Source organism: Lissotriton vulgaris, chromosome 7 (genome assembly GCF_964263255.1).
Source record: "Lissotriton vulgaris chromosome 7, aLisVul1.2, whole genome shotgun sequence".
In the NCBI taxonomy this organism is placed as follows: domain Eukaryota; kingdom Metazoa; phylum Chordata; class Amphibia; order Caudata; family Salamandridae; genus Lissotriton; species Lissotriton vulgaris.
Window position 1 is genome coordinate 414,579,258 of NC_141695.1, and position 26,574 is coordinate 414,605,831.

The 26,574-nt window shown below is 44.6% G+C and overlaps 1 protein-coding gene across 3 annotated transcripts in view; it reads right to left on the minus strand.

Moving 5' to 3' along the window:
* LOC147701764 (sulfotransferase 2A1-like) overlaps positions 1 to 26,574 on the minus strand; it is a 580,744-nt gene that overhangs the window by 84,708 nt on the left and 469,462 nt on the right. For all 3 annotated transcript variants that reach the window (XM_086930381.1, XM_086930382.1, XM_086930383.1), the window contains one exon: positions 18,640 to 18,817. In XM_086930381.1, coding sequence (XP_086786507.1) covers positions 18,640 to 18,817 — 178 coding nt within the window. The remainder of the gene's footprint in view (positions 1 to 18,639; positions 18,818 to 26,574) is intronic.

A 26,574-nucleotide genomic window follows, 5' to 3' on the forward strand; every position in this document is an offset into this window, starting at 1 on the left:
AGGTGGAAAGCCAAGATATTCCGTACAACGCATGTGTCATAAGTGAGGTTTTCAATGGAGGCAACACAATACGTAATGACCCAGGTTGCACAGGATGAGTGAACCATCCCGTTCTCCTTCATTTTTCAACAATGGTTCATCTACATGACATTTGCACCGGGACATCAGGATGCATGCTTGTACACTGCATTGTCTTTAGTTGTCACAGACAGAGATTGATGTTGTTGTACATTGTCCAGCCAACATGAAGCCTTTCAATGTGCATGTTGAAGTGTGTGCATGCCCAGCTCATGTATGGATTTCGATGTACATGGTCATTGGTACTCAAGGGCCATCAGGTGGCTGACACAGGAGGGTCATCCCTGTTCACATTTGACTCCGCTTCCCTGTGAGGGGGTGTGCCTTTGCTGCCAAGATGGCTGACAGTGCAGTCCTGGTGTTTGTTGGTGGCCTATTCCCTGCATGACCTTGTGCTCGCAACAACAGAGCCCAGTCCCAGAGTTCTTGCCTGTACATTAACAACCCCTGTGAGGTGAGCATGGATCAGTGTGAGCTTGCTGGGCCATGTAGGTTGCTGAGGATTGTGAGTGACAGCAACTTCCACCATGCTCTGTGACAAACACCCCTTCCCAGCATTCCCTCACTTCCCACCTTTTGACTCTGCTTCCCTGTGAGGGAGTGTGGCAGCAATGGCAAGATGGCTGACAGTGTTGTCCTGTTGTCTATTGGTGCACAGTTCCCAGCAGGGCCTTGTGCTCCCCACAACAGAGCCCAGTCTCAGAGTTCTTGCCTGTACATTCCCCCCTCCCGTGAGATGAGCATGGTTCAGGGAGGTGTTGATGGTCCAATTAGGAAGGGGAGCATTATCTGTGTCAACAACCCCATTATGGTTTTGGATATACTCACTACACCAGCATACCCACTATTCCTGCCTGTCCGTCAGCTTCACTGTGAGGTAGTGGTTGTGTTGGCAGAAATAACTGACACTGTTTATTTGGATTGGTTCCACTGGCTTGCTTTACTTGTTGGTAGGTTTGTACATGTCATGGCACAGTTAGATATCACTATGAGGTGGCCGGTATTGTGTTTTTATGACTAGTATGCACTTCTTAGGCTGATTGGCTATTGTTTACTTTGCCTTTGCTATTGGTGCATGTTTTCACTTCCCCCTGTTTATTGCCAACACAATATTGAGTATATGGGTTATGTACTCACCAGGCTCTGGTATGTCTGGTAGGCCATGGACGCTCTCTGGTGGTAGCATGTCCAGCACCTTCTCCTCCCAGGACCTGAAGTATACTGGTTTTGCAGGAGGGCCACTGCCGCTGCGAAGGGCCATCTCGTAGTCCTTGCGGATGAGGTTCTTGACCCTCCTGCACACATCATACCACCTGTTCTGGATGTCGGTCTTTGTGTGCAACATTGGTGCCTGTGTATTCACCTTATCCACAATCCTCTCCCACATCTTTTTGTTCTGCGACATGGGGGTCCTTTGTACCAATGTACCAAATAAATGTGGATCCACTCTGAGGATTTCATCTACCAATACTTCTAACTCACTGTCTGTGAACTGTGGGTTCTTCTTAGGGGGCATGGTGATGGGTGGTGGTGGGGTGTGACCTGTGGGTGTGGGTGCAAGTGAGGGTGGGTGGGTGGTTGGGTGTCTGTTTTGCTAGGTGTATGTGGGAGTGCCTTTGGAGGGGTGTTGATGGTGTGAAGGTTGTTTGATGGGTGAGTTGTGTGTGTGTTTGCTGTCTGAAGTTTTTATGTGCTTGCTGGTCTGTTGTATTTGCAAAGGATCATGGTTCTGAGTTTTTGACTTTTTATAGGTGGAGTTGTGGATGTGTCTTTGTTGCACTTATTTTTGTGCTATTTATTGACTTTGTCAATGCTTGATTGGCCCTTTTTTGGGGGGTTTTCCTTGATGATTTGTGGCCATGTAGGAGACGTTCTTCGGACCGAGTCGGACGCTCATGTTGGCTTTTGTGGGCTGGTCCGTGTCTTTCACGCTGGCTTTGTTCTGTGTTGCATGCGAGTCGGTCGCAGGGGTCTCACTCGCTTCAGATACCTGATTTCTGTGCGTGTCGGTCATGTGGCTTGTGCGAGTCGGTCTGGTTTCAAACGCATTGCATCGTACTGGGCATGTCGGATGTCGCAGGTACGTTTCGGTTGGGTTCATTTCAGGTTCGTGTCGGTCGGTGCCGCTCGTTTCCAGTTTGCGGCCGGACTGCTGGTTTCTGTACAGCTCGGTTGTACGGCTTCTTTTCCGGATGGGTCGGTTGTAGATCACGAGCTTTACATCATACTGCGCGGGTCGTACGGTGCCTGTAGGTGTCAGTCGGACTCCGTTCCTGTTCTGAGGCGGTCAGGCCGATTTCCAGTCGAAATCGGAATCGACCCCTAAGCTGTGAGCAATGTTATGCGAATTCCACAACAAACAAATATATGGTACTTCCAGAGTCTCTTCATTCAAAAATCATAATACAAAGAAATAAATCCCTTCGAGAAGTACTCAACGCAGTCTCACAGGGGACTTAGGATTTACATGTAGGTGTGTAATTAGGGAGGCCTAGTGCAATATCCATGGTTTTAGGTCTCGAGTTAAAGATCGCTTTTACTACCTGTTGTCAAGTGTCTATTGTTTAAAATACAATGTACATAGACTGGGCTTTGGAGAAGTGTTTGGATACGATTGGATGGCTTTCTTGTCTAGCTCAATTCCCTACTCTTACCGTGTGGCCTCCCTTCCGATTCTTTTGTTTCTCCTTCCCCCTGGGCATTTCTGCGTTACTAATTTTCTGAGTGGTTGACTTTTATCCTCCCACTGCTGACATGAAGTGACTATTTGTTATTTAACTTTCAGTACTCACATGTGAGTGTATCACTTTCCTTGTGCTCCTCACCTTCACATCCCTCATGCTTTATATTTTATTTACTATATTATTTTCATCTTCTGTATGGGCTACCATCTGGGGAAAGAATTAATTAGCTAGACCAATATGTATCACAAGCAAGACTGACTGGCTTTATTAGTGCTTACTGAATAAATCTCATAAATGTTTATTCTTGAAGCTATAATATTTAAGCAACAACATAAGAGAAACCCACTTGCTCTGTATTTTAGTGAAGAAAACTCTCAGAAATGTCTGAATTGCTGCACTGTAAAGTTGTGAGGTATACTTTGGTTGAAACGATTGTCCATGGTCCTTCTAGGGTGTTTCTAAGGCTGTGTGCAAGAAAGCTTCGTCAGAAAGCAAAATCGGGGCTTATCTCGCTATCACTTGACAACCTCAGTTGTGAAATTCAATAGGCTGCTCAGAGCTGGAGACTCCACAGAATGATGTCTGTTCGAATTAGCATGAGAAGATTCCTCTGTCAAGCTTTACAATTAGAAATGATGGTTCAAACAAATGTAAATTGAATTTTGTAGAGATGAATTAGAATGCGATTTTTAGAAGGCATAGTTTAATACTACTTCATACAACAATGTTTACCTTTCTACTGCGCTACATTACAAAAACAATTTGCATTAGTATTACCCTCCCGAGGTGATACTTAAGAAAGCTACACCACTTACTGCTTAAAACTGTGTTTGAGGCACCACACATATAAGAATTCAAATGCACATTTAAAATGCTGGCATATTTGCACAAATATAAGAGATTTAAAAGAGAAAAAGGCCACCTGGTTGAGACAGATCAAAATGGTACATCTGTTTATAATAATTGAATTCTAACAAGCATTTGCAAAACCTATAGGGTGCTTTTCCAATGCATGTGTCCTTTGTTCATATTGGACCTGGCCCTCTGTTCAGGGTCATCCCAAGATCGTTTTGCCCTGTTGCGGCTGGCATGACTCTTGAATGGAGGCGGGAAATAATGGGCAATGCGTAGAGGGGGGTATTAAATTAATTTGTTTTAAAGTTACCTTCACCTCTGGTACCGGACTCCCGCGTCACGTCTCCTGCTCTCTCTCTGCTCACAAGAAGTTAAAGCAGGCAGCCTCCCTCTCTTCCCCTAAGCCAATCACAATGCTATAATGGCAGCGTTGTGATTGGAAGGGATGCCGTCAGTACAGGGGTCGATGGGGAGGCCAAACAGTCAGCACCCATAACATTGGTCTAGCCACTCCTCCGCAACTCACCCATCCGCCTGCCCACAAACAGGCATACCTTTCTGCTTTCTCGCAGTGTGAGAAGCAGAATGGTAAAATAGTATTCATACTATTTTTCCTTTCTGCTTCTCGCACTGCGAGAAAGCAGTGGGGCAACGCTCCGACGCCCACGTTGAGGAGCTGCCCCTGCTTTTGCATTCTCCCCTCCTGCTTTGTTGAATTCGTTGTCATTGACTTTAGGACTCTGTGCACTTTAGCACTGCTAACCAGTGCTAAAGTGTGTGCTTTCTCCTATAAACATGGTTAATTTGGCTTAGACCCAATTGGCACGACTAATTTACTTACCTAGTAAAGTAGTACTACATGTACCCTGGGCTTGTAAATTCAAAGCTACTAGGGGACCTCTAACAGTCATTGTGCCACCTGCCCAAGAACCCTTTTAAAACATGTCGCAAGACTGCCACTGCAGCCGGCAGTTTTAAAGTGCCATTTTAAACTGGAAAAATACATCTTTTGCCAGGTCTAACCCTTCTTTTTAATACATGTGAGTGATCCCTAAGGTAGGCCATAAAGACACACACGGCAGGGCACGTTTCTGGTAGTGCAAAACTCCTAAAGTCATTTCCTACAATTGCAAGGCCCAGGGGTGTAACTTAAAGGGGGGTGTTTTGGGGTGTTACACGCCCATAATAAATATATTCTGGAGTAAATATTTGGGCATAGGTGCTTTAAGTTGGGTATGGTGAGGTGTTTGTCCGATTTCATTTGGGAGTTTAACATACAAGCAGACAAAAACACACACACTGCCTTGTCTTGGTTTCAAAGGTCTTAAAACAAATCTTTCACAATCCACACACTCCTCTATCCCTAGTGCTCCTTAAGCCCTCCATTCTGCCCTGCTTCTTCTATAAAATATTTTAACTAGCATGATTGTTTCCCTGGGGTGAGCAACGTGGAATGAGCTGGGGGGGCCACAACTTGCAGATTCCTATCCACACCACAGCGGAGAGCTGTGACTGAGCCGATGCATTTTGGGGGCCTCTCCCTGCTGAATCCTGCTGCGCCTCCTGTTCCTCCATGAGCTCCCGTTCTGAGCAGCGGTTACCTGGGTGGCTGCAATCTGTGCGGCACTCAGCAGTGTCTGGGTACCGGTGGCTTGACCGCTGGACTGCTCAGTGGGCCTGGCCCAATTGGTGGCACCACAGCATTCTCAGGTGAGCAGTGGGAGCCCGACCTGTTCCTCATGGCCCATGGGCCCTTTGGATCATGCCTGGCTCCTGTCTATGGGACCTGCGGCCTTGTCTGTGTCCTGCCTATGGGTCGCTTGTCCTCAGCGCCTGCTCCTGGCAGCCTCGTCCCTATGGCGGTCAGGGAGACTTAGTGCTGCTCCCCTTCTCATTGTCTGCAGCTTGGGGTTGATGCCCCCCCAGAGATGAAGACTCACCTGGTGGTGCAGCGGGCCCCCAATTTCTATAATCGTTATTTACCTCAGTGACAGGGCCCTGTTGAGGCTCTCACCATAACGAAGGTCTTCGATGGCTGCTCACCGCCGCTTACCCCTATGGTCGCACCGCCAGTTAGATCCTTGTTGAAGGGACCAAGAATACGCCTGGTGAGATTGAACTCTGATGCTCGGAATATTTGTTGACCTCTCTATCTTCTTGGGCCACAGTGTGGTCCCGTCTGTTTTATGAGCTCGGTCCTACCGACTGTTGGGCAATCTAAGACATGCTTTATTTTGTGCCAGCACCCTTGAACTGCCTAGCCTGGTCCCACACTCTTGAATCCTGCAGTCTGCTGGAGCTCCAAAGCACGTGCGCTTGAGAGGGGGCGCTAGTGGGGCCTGGCAAAGTGTGGCCTAACCCACCATTTCTTCTACTGGCCTCTCCTTTTTGACTACACCCCTCCAGTGTTTGTCAAAACTACCATGTCCACACAACCCTCCTGGATGGGGGTATTGTTCACACTGATATCACTTGGGCCAGCTTGTGTGTTCCCCCTGGTCCTCCATCATCCCGGCGGAGGACCTGCAGGACTCCTCCACCTCGCCTCCCTCAGAAATTGCTGGTGCCATGGCACACTAGTTGTCCTAATCCCTTTGGCCTGCAGGAGGTGCACTGTTACCTAGGGCTTGGCTGTTCATTCTGCCGTGGTAATGTTATGTTATGTTATGTTAGTGCTATTTGTATTGCGCACGGCTGCTCCAGCGAAGGAGCGTCCCGGCACACCAACAAGGTGGCGAACACAACACAACAGGGGGACAGAAATTATTATTAAAAATTGGGGAGTAAAGGATTTAACAAAGCTCAGAAAATAAGTGGGTTTTAACTGCCTTGCGGAAGGAAAGCAGGTCACCAAGGGTCCGGAGTTTCAAAGGGAGAGCATTCCAGAGTGCGGCTGCCCGCACCTTAAAAGAGCGACCCCCCACCCGGCTGAGTTTGAACCGAGGGGCTACCGCTAATTCTTAGTCCAGCGAGCGCAGAATGCAGCCCGGGATATAAGGGCGCAAAAGTTGGCGCAGTAAGGGAGGCGATAGGCCCTTCAGAATCTTGAAGGAAAGGCACAAAACTTTAAAGTGAATCCGCTGTCTAACGGGTAACCAATGCAAGGCTCGCAAAGATGGACCGGCCGAGCAAAACCTAGGAAGACCTACGATTGCTCTGGGCGCAGCGTTCTGCACTCTTTGAAGTCGGGTTAACTCGGCCTGGTTTAATCCTATAAAAAGGGAGCTGGCATAGTCCAACCGAGCCAAAACCGTTGCTTGCACCACCAATTGACGAGTTGCGGCATCAAAGTATTTAAGGGCAGGGCGCAGATTGCGCAAGATGCCGAAGCAGCACGCCGCCGTCCTTTTGGTGTGGCCAACGAAGTTGAGGGAAGGGTCCAGCCAAACACCAAGATTTTTGATCTCCGCAACCGGAGTGGGAGTCGGCCCCAGCTCAGAGGGCCACCAAGTATCTCCCCATAGGTCCGTCCGCTTCCCAAAGATCATCACCTCCGTTTTTTTGGCGTTTAGTTGGAGACAGTTGGACGTCATCCAACCAGCCACCGCCCTGAGTCCTTCTCTGAATCTTGGGGCATCCACCCCAGAGTCACAGCTGATCGTGATCGCTAGCTGGGTGTCATCTGCGTACGACACCATGGTCATACCACAGAGCTTCACAACCTCAGCCAGCGGCCTCACGTAGATGTTAAACAACGTGGGGCTCAGTGAGGAACCCTGTGGGACCCCAAGAGACAGAGGATGACATTTGGACTGGTAGGGCGGGGACGCCACACAGAAGGAACGATCCCTGAGAAACGAACGGAACCACTGGTGTGCAGTGCCGATCACCCCTATCTCCTCAAGACGTTGCAGGAGAATATCATGGGAGACCGTGTCAAAGGCGGCGCTTAGGTCTAACAAAACAAGCGCCGCCGCTTGACCTGCATCCAGAACTACCCGCAGGTGCTCGACCATAGATAGCAGTGCTGTCTCCGTACTGTGGCCAGCCCGAAAACCATTCTGGGTGTCGTCCAGAATGTTGGCACGCGACAGATGACCAGTGAGGGCGGTGTTAACATGCGCCTCCGCGAGTTTGGCTGGCCATGGGAGAAGCGAAATCGGGCGGTAGTTCTCCGATTTTGTAGGGTCGAAAGATGGTTTTTTCAAAATGGGCATTACTACCGCATGCTTCCATTTCAAAGGCACCTGGCCTGATGATAGCGACGTGTTGATTAAGTCGCAAACCGGGCGAGCAAAAAACTGGTCTCTGAGCATAATGTGACAAGCAGGCCGGGTCCCCTGCTGAGTGAGTATCGTGAGCCACAGCCATGGGCAAAAATAAACCCATCCGCCAACCTCCCAGACCCACATGGACCAGTTTAACACCAGGCCTAGCTATAATGGGGTCACCAGTGCTGAAAAGGCATCCCCATTGAAGAGTGATCTCACCACGATCCTTCAAGCCATTTAATACTCCCGGACCACTGTAGCAACCAATGCCAGTGAGGTGGGGTTGGGGGTGGACGTTGCCCTTCGTACTCAGGATCTGCGTAACACTACGGCCAGGATCATGCAGGCTAAATACCCCTTATCCACAGTGGAAGATTACATTACTATCCCAAGTCACCAGCTTTCTCACTCTTATAGCGTTGCTGTATAGTTGCACTGAGTGCACTAAGGACAGATCTAAGCACAATAATGTGCATGTAGTTGGTGTTCCAGTGGGCAATGAACTGCAAGTTACCAAATAACTTGAAACGTAGATCAAATTCTGGATGCCCATAGACTGACCATACCCCTGGTTTGCAATATACTGGACACAAAGACCATTGACTCATAAACCACCCAGAGAGCATACCCCAGGCCACTGATCACCCGAATCCTTAAATCAGGGACAAGGATTCAATCTTGAGAGTGGCCCACTCTCTCTTTGACCTCCATTGTGGGGATGCCAAAGTTCTCCTCTTTTCAGACTATACCAAAGAGGTTGAGCAGCAACCCCATTCTTACGTAGTGGTAAAGGAGAAGCTCCAGGTGCTCAGCCTTCAGTATCACCTCCTATTCCCAGCTATGCTTCGAGTGATCAATGCAAACAGGGACACTCCAGAATCTGCTTGGACATGGCTCACAGAGGAACGCTCACTTCACAGTTCTTGTGGGGCCTCCTCCTGGAGAATCTGACCCACCAAACTAGCTTGGACAGTGCCTAAACTGTGGTGCTACCGCACTGTTCACGAAGGAGGAGTAACACAAAACGATCCAAATCTTTGGCGTCCGCCCAGACGCAAGGCCTGTCTCTATCATTGACTCACCCCCACCAGGGCTCTGATGTGGCTGGACACCAGATGAACCTTGAGGACATTCCGGCTAGGATTTCCCCGCCTCCTGCCGGACTGCCAGCAGACACTGACTTAGCACAGCTTTATTTTTTTTTAGGTTACTGTTAAAATAGTATACATATATGCACCGGAGCGACTCTAGACACTTCTCTCCATGACATGTCAAACATCCTTCTCTATCTCCCGCAGGGAATGACACTAATAGGTGGTGACTTCAATGCCGTTCCTGTCCCAGATATTGACGTTACGGGTCACCCCTCGGCATCCCTACGTACGGCCTGTCAACTCTCAGACTGGGTGACCACTCTTGGTCTCTGTGACGTTTGGAGGATATTGGACCACCGACAACATTAATTCACACATACCTCTGCAGCACACCATACTCATTCTTGCATAGACCTAGATTTTCATGCCATATCGCATGCCCAGATCCTCCACAGGTTATATAGGACCATGCTCCATTTTTTGTTCACCTCGGCTCCACCATGGATGGCTCACGTCCTATGTGGGTGGCACCTTAATGCGTGATTGGTAACATTCTCCTTATGGTGGAGGCTTAGGCATGGGCCAATGCATATCTTTATTACCTTGCCTCCCAACTCCTGGTGATACAGGTCTGGTTTAACGGGGGTTGGTCGGACCCTGCTTACCGACCCTAATGATTGCTTTTTGGTTCACTCAAATTGTGGCTATGCTTTACGGATCCCTAATCCCTGTGCCGCCCGCCCGGTGCCAGAGTGGATTTTCTCGCCTGGAGGGCTGAACTTCACCACACTCATTAGCATACAACACATACACAGCAAATGCCCCTGTGGCACGGCACCTGGCTGCAATAAGTGGCAGCACTATAAGGTTTTGGGACCTCATTGGCACCTTGCAGCTGGGTGACATATGGTAAGGGTCACACATACGGTCTTTTGAATAACTAAAGGATACACACTCACCTCTACACAATTCTACAAATGTCTCCAATTGTAACTAACACACACTCATTATTCATGTATCTCAGACTGACCTACTCCCTGAGTTTAGTCCAGTGGGGCGAAGCTTTTTATCTGTGCACTCCGCAAGGGTGTGGGTGGGGGTCCCTAAAATCTACTGTACATTGATAATCAATGTCCCTCGTACCCTGGATCACCTGGTCTAGATGGGAGGGCTGGCCAGGTCTCCCTGAAGATGACGATTGGTAGGACGTAATGATGGCACCTAGGACCATCAATATCACCTTACCCCAGCTAGGTTGCACCAAGCAGGCCTCTTTTCTGAACCCACCTGCCCCCAATGCTGTGGTGATCCTGCTGACTTATCATATGGTGTAGTCGTGCCCCAGGATTCAGGCGTTTTGGATCACGGTGGGGTAACAGACTGAATTCCTCCTGGGGTGGGAAGTCATTCTTTCACACTTAGTGCGCCTACTGAAGGTATTTGAGTGCTCCAGGGGCTTGAGGGCAGATCAATCATACCTGTGTATAGCCCTCATGGTGGCCAAGCGGACATTGCTACTTGGTGGAAGGACTCTGCCCCTACACCCTCTTGCAATGGAGGTTGGTGGTGGACTTGTGTGCACAACAAGATGGTCCTGTCTACGAGGCCCAGGGATGTCCCCTGAAGAATGGCTGAGTGTGGGGGAAGTGGTTGGGACAATTTGCCTGGGACTTCACATTTTGATACGTGTTTTGATTAACGCTGGGTGATGAACTCCACTCCATTTGGGAGCTTTCCACACTCTGCAGATCATCCGGAGTTCTGAAAAACTCTGCTCCGCAGAGCCAAGCATCTTTCCTTGATCACGCTCATCAAGGTGGCGAGCGAGTAAAATCCACCTACAGGCTAGATTTCCCTTGCTCGCATTCGTCAAATTCTAGTTGCCAGGCAGGAGTGAGGAAAATCAACCTCCTGGTGAGATTTCTCAACACGGGTAGTCAGACTTCTCAATGTGAATGAGAATCCTTCCATTTGATTTAGGAAAGCAGCTGCTCAAGTATAAAATTTACTTTAGCAGAAGAAAGGAAGCTGCAGCCTCTTGCGAGCGATGCGCATGGTGCCATTTGTGATGATTTTACTGCGCTGCACAAACACCAGGGGCTCAAAATCACCCTGAACGGCATAACCTCAACGCACTCCACTGCTTGCGGGACTCCACATAGTGTGGCAGAGTTTTTTATCTCACTTTGCAGAGATCAGCTCCGCCCAGGCCTAGTTTGGATGTGTTGCCTCTGATCCATGATAATATACAACCCTTATGTCCTGTACTGTGGTTAACTGCTATAACACTTTCTACTGTAATAATTGTGGGTCATATTGTACCTCCTGTGCAAAAATTCAATAAAGTCTGTTTATCAGAAAAAAATAAGAGTATTAGCACATATGGTTTGATATAGACACGTGACAGCTTTAATGTGACCCGTCGTTATACAGAGCAGCTGACGGACTTGGGGTGTTGTGGGTTCAGTCTCTCCATTTCCCTAATGATTCCTATTTGTTCCTACCACTGTCAGGTGCAACAAGATTTGGGACACCGGAAATACAGAATTCTTCCGCCAAGTCCTCAAATATGAGCAATTCTCCATCCTGATAAATGTGTCCTGTATGGTTTAACCCATAAGAAGCCCATCGTGCTATTCCTCCCAACACTCCTTTGTAGGCCACTATCTTCAACCTCTTCAGCAGCAGGCGTTGGGATGCAGGTGCGCTGTCGGCAACATTGCCAGCTCTACTATATCACCAGGAACTCCTCGAAGGCAGCAAGTAGTCACTGTCGGTGAACTAAGAGGACCTGTGCCAAGTCCTGCAAGACAGGAGGTGAGTCGATGACACCCTCCTAAGGGTTCATTCTGCAATAAATCTACTGGTTGAACCATTGCAGCTGTGCTGCCAAGTAATACGATTTTAGGTTTGGTGCCGCCAGCCTACCTTCCGCTACAGGGTGCTGCAATTTAGATAGCGCCACCCTTCATCTACCTGTCCACCAGATCAGTTCCAATAGCAGGGATTCCATGTCCCGGAACAGCCGGCGAGGCACCATCAGTGGCAGCATGGAGAAAAAATAAAGCAGTCTCTGTACTGCCACGATTTTAGCCACAGCTATTCTACTAGCCATATGTAATGGGAATGACGTCCAAAACGTTACACTAATTTGAAGTACTCCAAAAGCTGTCCCAATATTACCTCTAATAGTTCTTGGTGGTTATGGTATATTTTAACTCCTAAATATTTCAGACAGGTCTGGGTCCTAGGTGAGTCTGTTCAAATTCTGAGGTTGGGCGGTATCCTTACAGATGAGAAAGCATGTGGGATTTCTGCCAATTAATTTGCAGGCCTGAAACTGTGCCAAAGAGCTCCAATAAGTCTATTGCACTGGGTGAGTCCAGTGTGAGGTTTCGGAGAAACAATAGCATATTATTGATATATAATGTTGCATAATGGGATTGCCCTCGAACCTCCAACCCACGGTAAAATCTCCCTCGACGAGCACTACTGGCCAGTGAATCAATTTTAACGGCAAATAAAGGAGGACAGCAGACACCCCTGCCTAGTCCTACGCCCCACATCATAAGGATCAGATATAGCTCTGCTTGTGCAAACCCGTGCCATGGGACCCATATTGAGAAGTTTGATCTAGTGTATAAACCCAAGACCCAAACCCATTCAAACCAAAACTGGATATAAGAAGTACCAACTCAAGCTGTCAAAGGCCTTCTCAATATCTATTGTCATAACTGCTCCAGTCCGTTTATCTAAGAAATCATCATTCATGAGTGAAAGGAATCTGGGGATATTGAGCGCTGTGTTGCACCGAGGAATAAATCCTGCTTGATCTATGTGAATCAAGGAGGGCATATGGGGCAGGAGTCGGGTCACTAGAACTTTACAAAGAATTTTATTGTCTACATTGAGCATGAGCAAAGGGTGGTAAGTCCTGACATCCATTGAAGGGCAACCTGGTGTTAGGAGTTGGATAACCAGGGTTTCACATGTAGACACCTTTACGAGCTTAGTCCCCCGGTCATAACCTTGGAGTTAACAATTATTTGCAATAATAGATTTGCTGCTTTAGCCAACCCTGACCCCTTAACACTGTCTACAGGTGACAAAAATGAAGCTGTGGGACTGATGAGCAATCTGGTAAAAAACACATCTTTAGCTAGTAAGGCACTACTTGACATCATACAAGATCTTAAATCTATAATTGTAGAGTTAAAAGACTTGGTCACGTTATTAATGGATACATTTTACAAGTAACCTATAGAGGACAATCTCACTGGAAACATATAGGGAGCTGGCAAGTAAAATCAGCTTCAAGGACCGAGTGAGAACCCAACATTGGTCAAGTTCAACTCTACTAATAGAGAGCTGAGGCAGATTTATGAGTGGAACCCACTGAAAAAGGTTCCAGCCCTGATTGCTTGTTCACCTCCCAATACAGGAACCATTCATACCCATTGCTAGCCCCTCTACCCAAAAATGCCTCACAGCGGTCGCCTTCCACAATATGGAAAGGGTCATCTTTCCTACGAAGACCTCACCAGAGCCCATAAAGAATTGTCCCCAGGAATGGTTTAAGTGATCAATATCCCAAAATCCCTTAGTGGCACAAGAGATAACGAGGACTCATTGGTAAATAAAGTAATTGACTGGGTAAGAGGGGCTCTGAAATCTTGATATGAAATCATATGATGTTATTTGTTCAGACATCTGAAAAGCCATCCATTAAGCCTTCCTGACTAAGGCCTATAACCACATAAAACTTGTCTTAAAAACTGAAAAGTTGGCTCATGGGATAGTGAACTTTGGCACTTGCTCGTTGCCCCATCAAAACGATTCAATTAAATTTAAATACAATTCTTATTGTGCAAGGAACTCACACAAACATTTTTTGGTATAGGGTTGGCAATTGAAATCAATCCTAGCAGGAGTTGATTGACTGGCCATTGCCACAGGAAATCCTACTAGGTGCACAAATGAAGGTATTAGAGATAATTACTTTAGAACCAAATTATTGACCCAAGCACCCCAATACTGCCTACGGAATCCTGCATGGCCATAGAAGAGACAGCAAACTTAGACCATTCCAGAAAAATGTCTCTGTTGAGTTGGAACATCTCTGGCAAAAAGTCTAAGGTCAATGACTGGGATTGCTGGAATTTATAGACAACTGACTTTTGCCTAATAGAGGAGATCTGTGCAATAGACCCCCACACCTCTTCAGAGATGGTTATAAAACCTACTACATTTCAGGGCGAAATTAACATAGGGGCTGAGCTTCTGGTGGCTTTTGTACATGGGTTAAAACTAACCTGAATTGTCAAATTAGGCAGATCAGTACCAATTCAACATGGAACTGTCTGAAGAGCAGAAATGTCTCCTGATCAATGTATTCAGTAGAAATACTAGCAAGTCTGCCAAACACTCCCGGCATTATCTGATTTTTTAAACATATTTGGCAGAGATTTTCAGGCTATCATAAGGGGTTATTTTATTACTTCCTTCGAACTATTCTTCCTACTCAGGGAGGAGGACGTATACTGAGGCTTTCAAGAACTAAACATTCCTGCTAAGACTTCTCAGCATAACAGGACTTCCTGCCAATTAGTCAATATCATACTTTCTGATGGCCTACGTGCCTGCAATGGTCGGTCACCCACAGACCCCTGTGTGTTGATAGCGTATTATATGGAAGTAATATTTGCTATGTTTTCCTTGATAGAGATTGTGGGTTGAAATGATTGACATGGCTGTGGTCCCGAGAGAGTGATCATGGCCCCTTGATTGTTTACCTTATTGACTCCCTATTCAATAGGTCATGTGACCTCTCTCAAAAAAGTACAATTGATAAGTCCATTACCAATAGTAGAAGGATAGTAAAGTGGGACCAGGTATCAAAATGGCCATCTGTTTTTGCAGCTATGAAAAAGAGTCTTAGCCGCGTTTTATTGTATATTAGCCAAAATATGGAGAATGCAGCAAAACCTCTGGCAGCTCATGCTACATTCTTTGCAGAGCTAAAAGAGGTTTTTCTAAAAAATCGAAATACAACCCTAATAACACAAAAAGAACCCACGCCCGGTTCAAAAATGAGTGTCAAACTGCCAAGAATACATTCATTAATGCTTTTTAAGAGGGGGGTAAAACCAGTGTGAAAGAGGCTATGATCAAATATAAAAGGACCAAAGATCCGACTAAAGTACCATGTGAACAAAACTTTGGGAGCAATTGGATGAAACGACGTTTTCAGGGATAGTTAAATATTCTGGCACATTCTAGCTTATGGTAAATTGAAAACATCAATGAAACTAGAGATCCATGTCTTGCCCCACAAGTAGGTTCCAAATTTTAAAGGACTATTTTCATCTCCTATAGAGGAAAACAAGTTTGAGACTTCCATTGCCAATGTTGATGATCCTTCCAAAAACTACCTCCCAACCCCTTTATATTGAACTATCCCAATTTCAAATGGCTTCCTCATGCCTAGATATATGCCCCTCACACATTTTCTATGTCTGATACTTATCTGGCTGTGTCCGCCCAGCGAGATTTAAAGGCAACTCTCCTTGAGTACCCTGTATCAACACCCTCTCCAATGCTATTGTTCCAGGAACTCCTGTTCCACTTACATGGAAAGGTGCAGAGATTGTTCCAGTTCATAAAACGGTTGCCATAGTATACCTGGTAACTACCATTCAAACCAATTTAATAGACAACCATTGATCTCCTGTTGACAAGTCCTGGATAAATTATCAACCTAGATGTTAGAAAATTATATTCTTAGCCATTGCTAGGCAGGTGTCCGACCAAAGACTAGCACAGTGGACCACATATCCCTCTTTCTTATGCTCAGGGGGAGACTGTGGATATTAAATTAGGGCAGCCTATGTTGACCAAAGGTCCCAAGGGGGAAGCTCTGAGAGATTTCGAAAGAGTTGGGTGGCCCATTGGCACTATTGGAGGTAAAAATATGCATGGATACAAATAACTTTGACTAGAAGCTTTTGGGTCCAAAAGGAGAACTAACCGAGACCATTCCAGTCAGTAAAGCTGTGTGACAGAGATGTGTCTTGACCCTTTTTTTTATTTATACCTGAGAAAATGTGAAAATGATTCTCCAACTCTAGCAGATTTTTAAAACCCCTGCAATATTGTTTGCGGATGGCACACTTCTAGTATCAAAAACGTCCAGAGGGCCTCAGTCTCCTAGAGAGATTTGTCTCCTATTGCACCATAAATGGCCTAGAGAATAATGGACTTAAATATTTAGGGCTACAAATCTGTACAAGTTCTTTAATGGTAAGTTGATACTAGGTAAAACAATACTGAAAAGAGAATCCATATTAGACTACTTAGGTGTCAGGCTCGCAGGTTTTAAGTCCTGATCCTCTCAAATTATAAACAGCACCCGCCGGCTAAAACACAGGCCGGAGCTATCATGAGGTTTACCAGACGGTCTTTTTTTCACCCAGTTCCCACCGCCCTAGCAATTTTTTAGAGCTCAAGCAGTTAGCTCTGCCTTGTATGGGTCTAAAATGTTGACACCTTGGGGTTGCCCCCCAAAAAATTACTTTATACAGTCTTTAAACTAGCGAGAAGCTCCACGCTAACACCATTGAGATTTGATTTAACTTTAAAAATAACATTTGGACACATAAAAATGAGATCTATAAGTCAATGTTTTCGTAAATGGTCCACTGCGGAACTCAAACCCTATAAGAGAGGTTTGTGTGACATTTTAGAAAGTCCTGCTGCACATACGATTCTGTGACTGGGATACACTAGGAGCACTCTATCTGCATTAGGTTAAAATGTTTATTGGTATAACCGATCCTCCATCACTCTCTCTTTTCTAAATTATCTAAAGAAATATTCTGTGAATGGGAGGAATCCCATTTGATTACTCAGATGGGAAGCCTGACAAGAGACCTTTTGTTAACGAAATGTCAACCAAACTTGAAGAATTCTTTGATTACATTTCCCACAATTCAACAAAAAGTCTGTATATGCAATTGAAGCCAGGCATATCTCCTCTAGCTCCTTTTAGAAACAGACAGATAATGTGCGCTGTTTGTAAACAGTGTCTTATCTTCCACCAGGCATGGGAAAACTAGGGTCATCTATTTTTTTGTCCTGTCTCTACGAGCCAAAGGACTCCATGGATTTGTACCACTTTGCCACCTATTGGGTGTAAGGCAGTATCAGGTAGACTTGAGAATCTGCACATCTGAAACTACTCCCTTTGTGGAGATGTCAATCTCAAAATACCTAGAAGCTGCTTAGCATGTCCGATCTAGACTACTGAAAAGTGCCAGTCTTTCGCCTCTCACGTCTGGTCATCTGCACACTCGATAAATTGGCAAAAGGGAACTATCGTCCATGACTCCTTGCATTATCCCACATGCAAACTGGTTGGAATGGAAATGTGTGCTTCACTGGGGTTTTGTAAAACTGAATTAAAATGTGTTTCTAAGTTGGATCACTCCAACATTAGCATGTGGAAACTGATAAGCTGGTGCAATAATCCACGACAAGCTGTATCAGATCAGCTGATGCTGTCCTGATCTATGTGCCTTGGTGAGCCTTCAATCACATTTGTGTCTCATCATGTGGGGATGGCATTATGAGCTGTAAGTGGACATAGTTGATTGTAACTGGGCCGCATAACATGGTCATTTGGTAAATGGCAGTTGCCCATGGGTATGTGATGATTTCATTCTTGACATGGCAGCAGCCTTGCTATAGGTGTAATAATTTTGAAAAAAGGCTTGTAGCTCCTATACATACTGAATCATTTTGCACATATACTTTCTCCCCATCTGATAATGTTGCTTCCTCTGAGGTCATAAGGGTCGAAGGTCACATGATATCACTTCCTGCAACACCACCAGGGTGCAGTTATGTGATTTCACTTCCTGTTAAAGGTCAAAGGGCACATTATGTCACTACCGCTACCCCAGGCACTTTGGAGAATTGACATCCATGCAGACCAACGGGTGAGAAGAGTGACTGAATATTCGTGCATTTGTGTATGTGAATGAGTATACTATTTTTTTTTATTTCTTTAAGACAAGAGACCCAGGCTAATGCTAGACCTAAAAACGCAGCACCTGAAAAAAGTTACACTTTTTGAAACTCTAAAATGTGTTAAGTAACGCAGAAAATTAAAGAATTAAAGTTAATAAACCATTTATAAGTCTTTAGCCATATTGTCCAATAAGATGCCTGCTCAAGGAGGTGAACCACTTCAGTTTTTAGCATCGATAAAATGCATCTTGTCCTGATGAAGACTTAAAAATAGAATACCCTGTTGATTAATATGTTTGAGGACAAACCCAAAGACAGAATAGCCAAAAATCTAACTAGCATCTCAACTATTGACTGTGGTTCAGACAGCATTATTAAATTTGTTCTCTGAGAATATACATTCTTGGGTGGGAGGATTCACAAAATTTCGGATGAAATACTGAACTATGTAAATATCGAATCAACGATAAGGGCTAAAACTCTATTGTCAAGGTAAGTAGATGTGGAATTAGAAAGAAAACTATACCTCCTAGATATACTTACCGTGACAAAATATTCTCAGCCCTTACTGTGGATACCAAATTTGAGTTGTTCGATAGTAGTAACCACAATATTGTGGCATTAAACCCTTGTTTGGCTGCAGAATAAGATGTATTTGTGCAATGAGAAAAGTGAACAGAATTCCCATACCTTTACGCATGAAAGAGCTCTTGGTCTGATCGAATGCATCACCTAGAAGTGAAAAGTTGGCCATTTTGTTGTCCTTCATTCTTTCGAAGGTTGCATGTTTTACCACCAGATCAATGGCCTGGTCATCCAACTCTTCTCCCAGGAATTTACAGATCTTCACCACGGCTGCTCTCAGATCCTGGAAAAACAAACATAAAATCTCATTAACACTAAAGGGCATAAGTGACTCCAGGGCACTTTTTAGTTGAAAAGATGGATCCTTGTGCACACAGTTTGACTAAGGATGCAGTTTACGAAAGGTAAACTTGTATTTCTGTATTTCTGCTTTTAACACTAACATTTATAAGATAGAACCGACCATAACATTTACTTCTAAAAGTAGGTATTTCTTCACCTAATTACCAGTTGGGTATTTCTGTACATTATCACGTGCACTTTTTAATATGGTACATGTCTTTTGATAAATTTAAATGGCAATACAGCATTAGGACTAAAGGTCTGCAGGTAACACCAGCTGTATATTAGAATCATTGGCCAGACTACTCAGTATGATACATACTTTTCCTGGATGAAGCAAACCTAGATATTACACGTCAAATCATGTTGTCTCTTGGGGATTGTGAGGTTATGTCCAGAGATGCAAACGTAGAACTAGGGAACCAGGTTTGAGTTCCGGGATCAGCTCAAAATTCTGTGATTCTTGGCAAATTACGTAATCTCTACATTCCAAAGTGAATTTGACCTTGTGCAATGTGACTGGTGCTCAAGGAAAGCGCTCCAATGCCATTGGGTTGAGTTGGCACTATATAATACAGCAAATAAATGTTTGCACACAGTGGAACACTTCACTTTTTAGGGAATGTTCTGAAAATGTAGTCGATGATTTAAATACCTTGATGCAATGCTAGATAAAGATTTCCCCCTGAAGCCCTTCGGCTAGACACACTATCTAAACCATATTGCTTCAGAGATATAGGTGAATAAAAAATCTTTCATATGATCCAAAAATATGACAGATGTTCAGTAGTTGAGGTAATTGCTATCTATACTTTTTAGTGGGTTGCTGAAACAATCCTATAGGTGGTCACAATTAGGATAACATTGTCCCTCACATGAATATGTATCTGAGCTGCCTATGTATCGAACCGCTCATGGTGGTGAAATAATCTTTCTCAAGGTCACCTTTGTGACCTTCAAAGCTTAGGCTGAAAAAACGCTTAACACATTAGTGCAAAAAAAAAGAAAACCACATGCTATTTTCTGGGATAACTTCTAAACTCTAAGAATCACTTTCCAGAATGAGAAGAGATGCAATACGTTATGGCCAAAAGAGTACTCCATAACTGTATATCAAAGATTTTACATGCTGCAATGCTCAGGGCCTCCTTACTGTTAAATCACCGTTTTGTTTTCCATTACTATCAGGGGAATTTTCTGACCCTAAGAAGGCGCCACCCATACCCATACTAGAACCTGTAACTTGCAATTATATGAAAGGCTTTATCAGTGCAATGTTCTAGAACCATCAGTTTTTAAATTTATCCTAGGTAGTAAGTCCAGTTCTGTCCCCAATACACATGTCAAAACAGGTATTTTGTTTATGCATTCCATATATGTATTTTCCAATTCTAAAACATATCTAATCTAGTGAAAAGAATGATGAACCATAGATCAAAATGTATTTGTATGTAAATAGTCTGCAAATATAATACAACATTTCAATTCTCTGTCAATTTGTACTTCTATAAATCCTCTTTTTAGAACAAGGATTAAAAAAATGAACAATCTTATATTTCTGAGCACATCAAGTTTTTAAAAGAAGTATGCAAATCAAACACATGATTGTCTTTGACGATGTGCTAAAAAGACTGATGCAACTACCAGTATGAAGTATGAATGCGTAGTTGCAGTAACATGATAATCATAAAAGAATTTAACAAAGAAATTTCAGCAGATCCACAATGTTGGCCCAGAGTTTCTATGGTTGGTTGATTAAATTAATTACATCTATCGACGCCTGCAAGGCAGCATGAAGTGACACTGTTATGGACAGTCCTGCATTAATTTGTAAAGGGCTATGCCCTGTAAAATAAAAGTGCTAAGCGTGGTGCAAATCAAAGACACAAACATTTCACAAGCCGGTTCACTGCTCTAACTAAATGGAGGCTAAAAGGTTAAAAATTACATAAAAATGGCCCCACATCAAAGTCTATGTCTTGTCCAACACTGACATTATCGTATGAGCGTGTATAAAATTACAAAGTGCCATGTGCTTTAAACTGTACTTGGTCAAAGCAGAGCTATGCAATCGAGTGATGTAAAAAAAAGACTTGTGCAGACACCAAGGATTTTAAAACCTTGCTGCACTAACAACATGCAGACTCAAAGGACAGCACTCGCTCATGAAGCCATACACAGCCAGCTGCGCATTGCGTTATTTGTGATGGCAGGATAGTTAGGGTCTTCAACTTACCTGTCACCAAAGAAATAGTTTTTAAGGTAAAACAAGATGACAACCATCCGCTGGCTGCCTGACTGCTATGACCGCATATACACCTTTATTCAGTGAAGGTGATCTGATCTAGGATGGATTGAGTTCCTACAGATGGAGGTGGCAAAGCTGCGTTCCTAAATGCTTTTTCTGCTGTTTTGAGGAATCTTATGAGGCTTACTATTATTTGCAGGTATGCTCCTTTCAAAAGGAAGTCAACAGTCACCGAACCCGACCTCAACACGTGATTCATATGGATGCTTCGCTCTCTGGCCCTAGCCAACAGGCCGGATTGAGAGAAGGCGACAGAACTGGTGAGGATCCAGGGCCATAAGCAGGTGTGTGAACCTGCACATGATTTCTGGAGGCCTTTCGCCACTCCTATCTATTACCTCTACAGGGGATTCACCTGCTGACACTGGACTGGGCATGGACAGAAGAGAGAGAGAGAGGTCAGATCTCAAAGCATGAGAGGTGTCCTTAATATCCTGGAAACTCTATCGGAGGTACCCAACGTACTCTGGTGTGGAGGAGGTGTGCATTGGGTGATCAGGCATCGCGGGCCCCGCAATCACCACTGTAGCACGGCACGCATCGGTAAAGGACCAGCGCGAGAGGCTCGCAGTTATGGTCTGAAGGTGAGACTTGCGGTGATACAGGCTCGCAGCAACTGCTGTAGGCAGGATTCTATAATAATAAAAGCATGCCACCGAATCTTTACAGCTACGCCAGTGAGGTACAAACTTTTTCTCTCCCCTCGCCCTCCTCTTCTGTCTTTGACTTTGCAACTCTATCAAACAGGAAATGGTGAATCTGAAGTGACAGCAACAGATGTAAACTTACAAGATGGACGAATACGCAGTGCCCAAACAGTCACTGGGGCCAGGTCCAGTTATGTTATGTTATGATATGTTAATTTCTATTTGCATAGCGCAAAATCACCAACAGGTCTCTAAGCGCTGGAGCAAGACCCTAACCTGGACCTAACATGTCTGCCGGTAAAACTAGAGAGACTTAGCCAAATGCCTGAGTGAACAGAATGGTCTTAAGTTTCCTCCTGAATGGGAGTAAGGTGACTTCCCTGACGCTCGAAATGGCGGAAACTTTACTCTAGAACATAATGGCAGCCATACAAAATCTGAAAATTAATCTAGAGCCAAAAATTGAGGCAGCTACAGTAGATGTTAACCTTCTTCAGGCAGACTTCAAGAAAATGTCAGAGAAAGCAACTGTGGCGGAGACGGGCATCCATACATTACAAGCTATGGCACAAAAATTGGAAACTCAATTTTGATATCTAACTAAACAACAATAGGCAAGCTGCTGGCCTTTGCAGAGCTACAAAAAGAGTACGAAGTGGGGGAAACAGAACTCTTTAATTACCTGCAGTTGAGGCATGTAATGCTACGTACCGGAGGGAGAGCAACTGACAGAGTCCACTCCTTTAGAGGACCGATTACTGCAGGACCCACTGCCAACAAAGGTGATTTCCTTGATATATAAAAAAAATCATGAATAACTCCCCAGACCCATTGTGTTCCTTGCAAGATGCATTGGAAGGAGACATAGGGCTCATTGAGGATGATGACTTCTCGAAGCAATTGAGAAGTAGCCATAAGAGCTTGCTTTCATATGATACAACTATGAATACTGCCCAGATCCTATTATTCTAGATCCTTGCTACACCCTCAGGGCTGGTGAGATACAGCCCTTTGTGCTAGGGGATGTTACATCGTGGTCTTACTTTTCCCCATACTCTGGGACTGTCCCATAATACAGCAATATTGAGAGGGAGTGGTACAAGTCATGGCCAGGGACACAAGCCTTATAGTCCCGCTGGAAGCCAGGTGGCTGCTATGGATACAGAGAGAAGATACTTGGCCCAGGTATTCCAAAATTTGGTAACAATTGTCAGTTGGGGTGGCTAAAAGAAATATAGTGAGGGCATGTTGACCTCCAAGCGTCCAGGATTGGTAGGATGACTTGGACTGATTCCAACATGCGGAACAGGTGATTTATCGTAGTCAGGCTGCCCTAGAAAATTTGAAAATGTGTGTGCTGGACTAGGCCCTTTTTGCGGGGTCATCCCTAAACTTTTTGCCTTTCTCCCGCCTTATTTCAGACATGGTGTTGGTGGTTTAAGGCCTCTGGGTACTTTAGCACTACTGTCCAGTGTAAAGTGAGTGTGCTATCTATGCTACAGTTGGTGGCATTGGCCTGCCCTCCCATTGGAAAGCTTTGGGGATTCCCTGATCAGTGTGTCAGTGGTAATTCCTGATATGGGAAGAGCAGCGTGGTTGAGTTTAGTATGTATGGAACTGTAATAATAAATGCTGTGCAATGGTGTGCGCAGATTTATTATGACTATTTGGGAATTACGACTTTTAGAAGTTGGTATTTCTGTGTGCTATGTGATACCTATGCCTAATGTGATTTATTGCATACTGTGATTGTGCTGCTGATTATGCCTAATCTACCAAACACTACAATTCTATTTTAGTTTCTCTAAATTTATTTTCCTTGCATTTGAGCTGCTGTGTTTAAACAATACCTTAATCAATCTTTGTACCCCAATTGATGTTTGACTGAGAAGGATTACTTCCTTGGCGTAGAACATCTCAGGTATAGGAGTTTAGGAGCATGGTTGAAAACGGAAACCAATTTTGAGCAGTAGATCACAGATATACTGAATAAAAAGTGAATGAACCAGCATGCACCCTTGTTAAACACCATGTTGTGTCTTGATTGTGCTGGTAATAGTACTATTGGTTCCCAATTTTACTCTGTCCCAGATCTTGGAATAAAGCAATTGAATGCCACTCAATCGTGGTGTTGAAATTTGCCAGGCAGCACGTTTTGACCAGAGCAGCTGGCAGTCTAAGTGGTCAAAGGTTTTGCAGTAATCTATAAAACAGCAGTAGAGTAACTCGCCTTTGCTTATTTATTTTGCTACCTACAAGCATCATCATGGCTACCAGATTGTTGTTGGTGCAGGAGAAAGCGCTGAACCTGGTTTGATGGAATAGGATTAGATTCCTGGAGTTAGCCCAAGTGTCGAGATCTTCCAGCAGGTCGATGCCAGGGGCTTTAACGGTTACCACTGGAACATTCTTGTAAATTGGGTGTAGACCAAAACATTGCCAAGATGACAGAATCGAATCCATAGCCACACATGTTCTGAAAAAGGTTTTCTAATAATTTAGATAAAAAAACTCAAGATGCGCTTTACAGACTGACACCAGGATGCCATTGTGGCCAGAATCCCCATCTGCTCTACTTTTCTGAATTTGTTTGCGGATACTTGTGGGTATGAAGGGTAAGCCAAAAAGATTAATTTGATCAAGGTTGACCACAAAGCTCGTGACCTGGTTGTTTTACCTCAGTGGTTCCCAAACTGTGAGCTGTGGCTCCCTGGGGAGCCACGAAACCTAGCCAGGGGAGCCAGGCACCAAAACTTTAATGCATTCAATGTTGAAGGGTCTGTTGGCTTCAGTTGAACTAATTAGACTTAAACACATGATGATGAAGATTTGTAAGTGACATGCCTACAACTGTAAACGTAGTGCTTAATTGATGGCATGTTGAGGGAGATGAGCTCCATATTTCACTGGATCCCCACATTCCAACACTCACAAAGTAGGCAGAAGATGCCTGATTTTATTTCTTAGACTCGTTAATAGTTTTCTTTTTTCCAAATGCATTTTACACCATTGCAATTTATCAGAAAAGTACAGTTGTCCTGTCCATTAAACATACTAATTATTATTAAGTAGTGACATTTGTACTTGAATCAAAGGTACTTCCAGTTCACATTTCTTTCAGTACACACACATTTCTAGACATGCTGGCGCTCTCCTTGAGCACAGGGTAGTAAAACACCATATACGGCATGATGCCAAAATTTTGAAGCAAGGAAGAGGGAAATTTAAAAAAAAAACATCTAAAGAATGTATTTTACTTGCATTGATTTGGAGGGATTTTTAGGGAGAAGACAGCAAAAATAAAGCTGTATGTGGTTTACAAAATCATGAATCGCCCTGCTGAGAGAGGTCTATTGCACGTATGATATGGGTAGAAATGGAAGTGCATGCAAATATTCTTCAAGCGCAGAAACACTTTGGCAATGGGGCCTACATGCATAGGAGTGCTATCTAGCAGTGTAAGTGGGATAAAAAAGTTTGAGGAGGTACTATAAAAATGGCATTGGCAAAGAAGTGTAACTAGGAATATTTTATTAGAGGCGCCACCTTAGTAATATGAAACACCCCAATTATTTTCAGGGAGAAAAATGCAAGCACTCCCGAGGCCGGGCTTTCATCCCACCCACTCGCCCAAAAAAATAACAGCGGGGGGCCACAGGCAATGGCCAATGGGTCAGGGGAGCGGCGGGTCGAAAAAGTTTGGGAACCACTGTTTTACCTGCTGTTACTGAGTGGTAATTTAGATTTTCAATAAATCACCATAGATGGAGCTAATGTGGGGGATCCAGTCTGGAGGGGCAACGTTATTCACATTTACATTTGCAGTCTCAGAGCTTTTGTGCAGGCGAGTTGATGATGATCCATAACTCTTTTGAGCCTCTATTTTAGAAAGTAAGAAAGACTAGGATTTGCAACATTTCCTCATGCTTTTGTTTCGACTGCCAATTCAGTTTTTTTTCTAGGAACTCAAGGCATTTGTTTCCAACAACAAGGATTAATTCACAGCTGAGGAGTTGAGTAATCTTGCTTTGTTATGAAAAAATCTTTTCTGAGCCATAAATTCATTGTTGAACCTGTGGGGCTTGAAAGTAGGAATGAGTGCTCTAGATGAAGAGATGAACCGTGAACTACTGCCCAAATAATACAGTAGCTGCTGAACAAAGAGTTTCAAGTTACTGATTGTGTAACATGGAGCGCTACACTAATCTGGTAACTTTGCTTCCAAGACAACATAGCTTGTGGCTATATCCGTGCTCCATTTGACACGTTTGCACCTGTTTTTGGTTTTATTCGATCCGATGGACTTTGAAGGTAGGTACTGTCTGATGGGACTCTTTATAAACAGCCTCTGTGGCATGTGGTCACTTTCACAGCGAGGAATAATAGAAAAGGCGATCAGGGCCAGACTGGGAACCAGAACCGGCCCTGGCAAAGTGCTCGGCCGGCCCCCCTCCCCCCCTCCGGGAGGAGAGGGGAGGGGGGAGAGGTGCGACCGCGCTCTGTGACAGGGCCGGTTTTCGGCAGTTTTTGTTACAGGGCCGTTTTTGCAGCATAACGGCCCTGTAACAAAAACGGCCCCAGGGGCCCAAAACCGGCCCCCAACCATGCAGGCCACCGGGGAATTGCCCGGTGCCCTCAACGGCCAGTCCGGGCCTGAAGGCGATTACAGCACTAAAAAACAGACTCGAACTTAAGGTATAATAAAAAACAGCCAGTCTTTTCTCTGAAGTATGCATAGGAAGC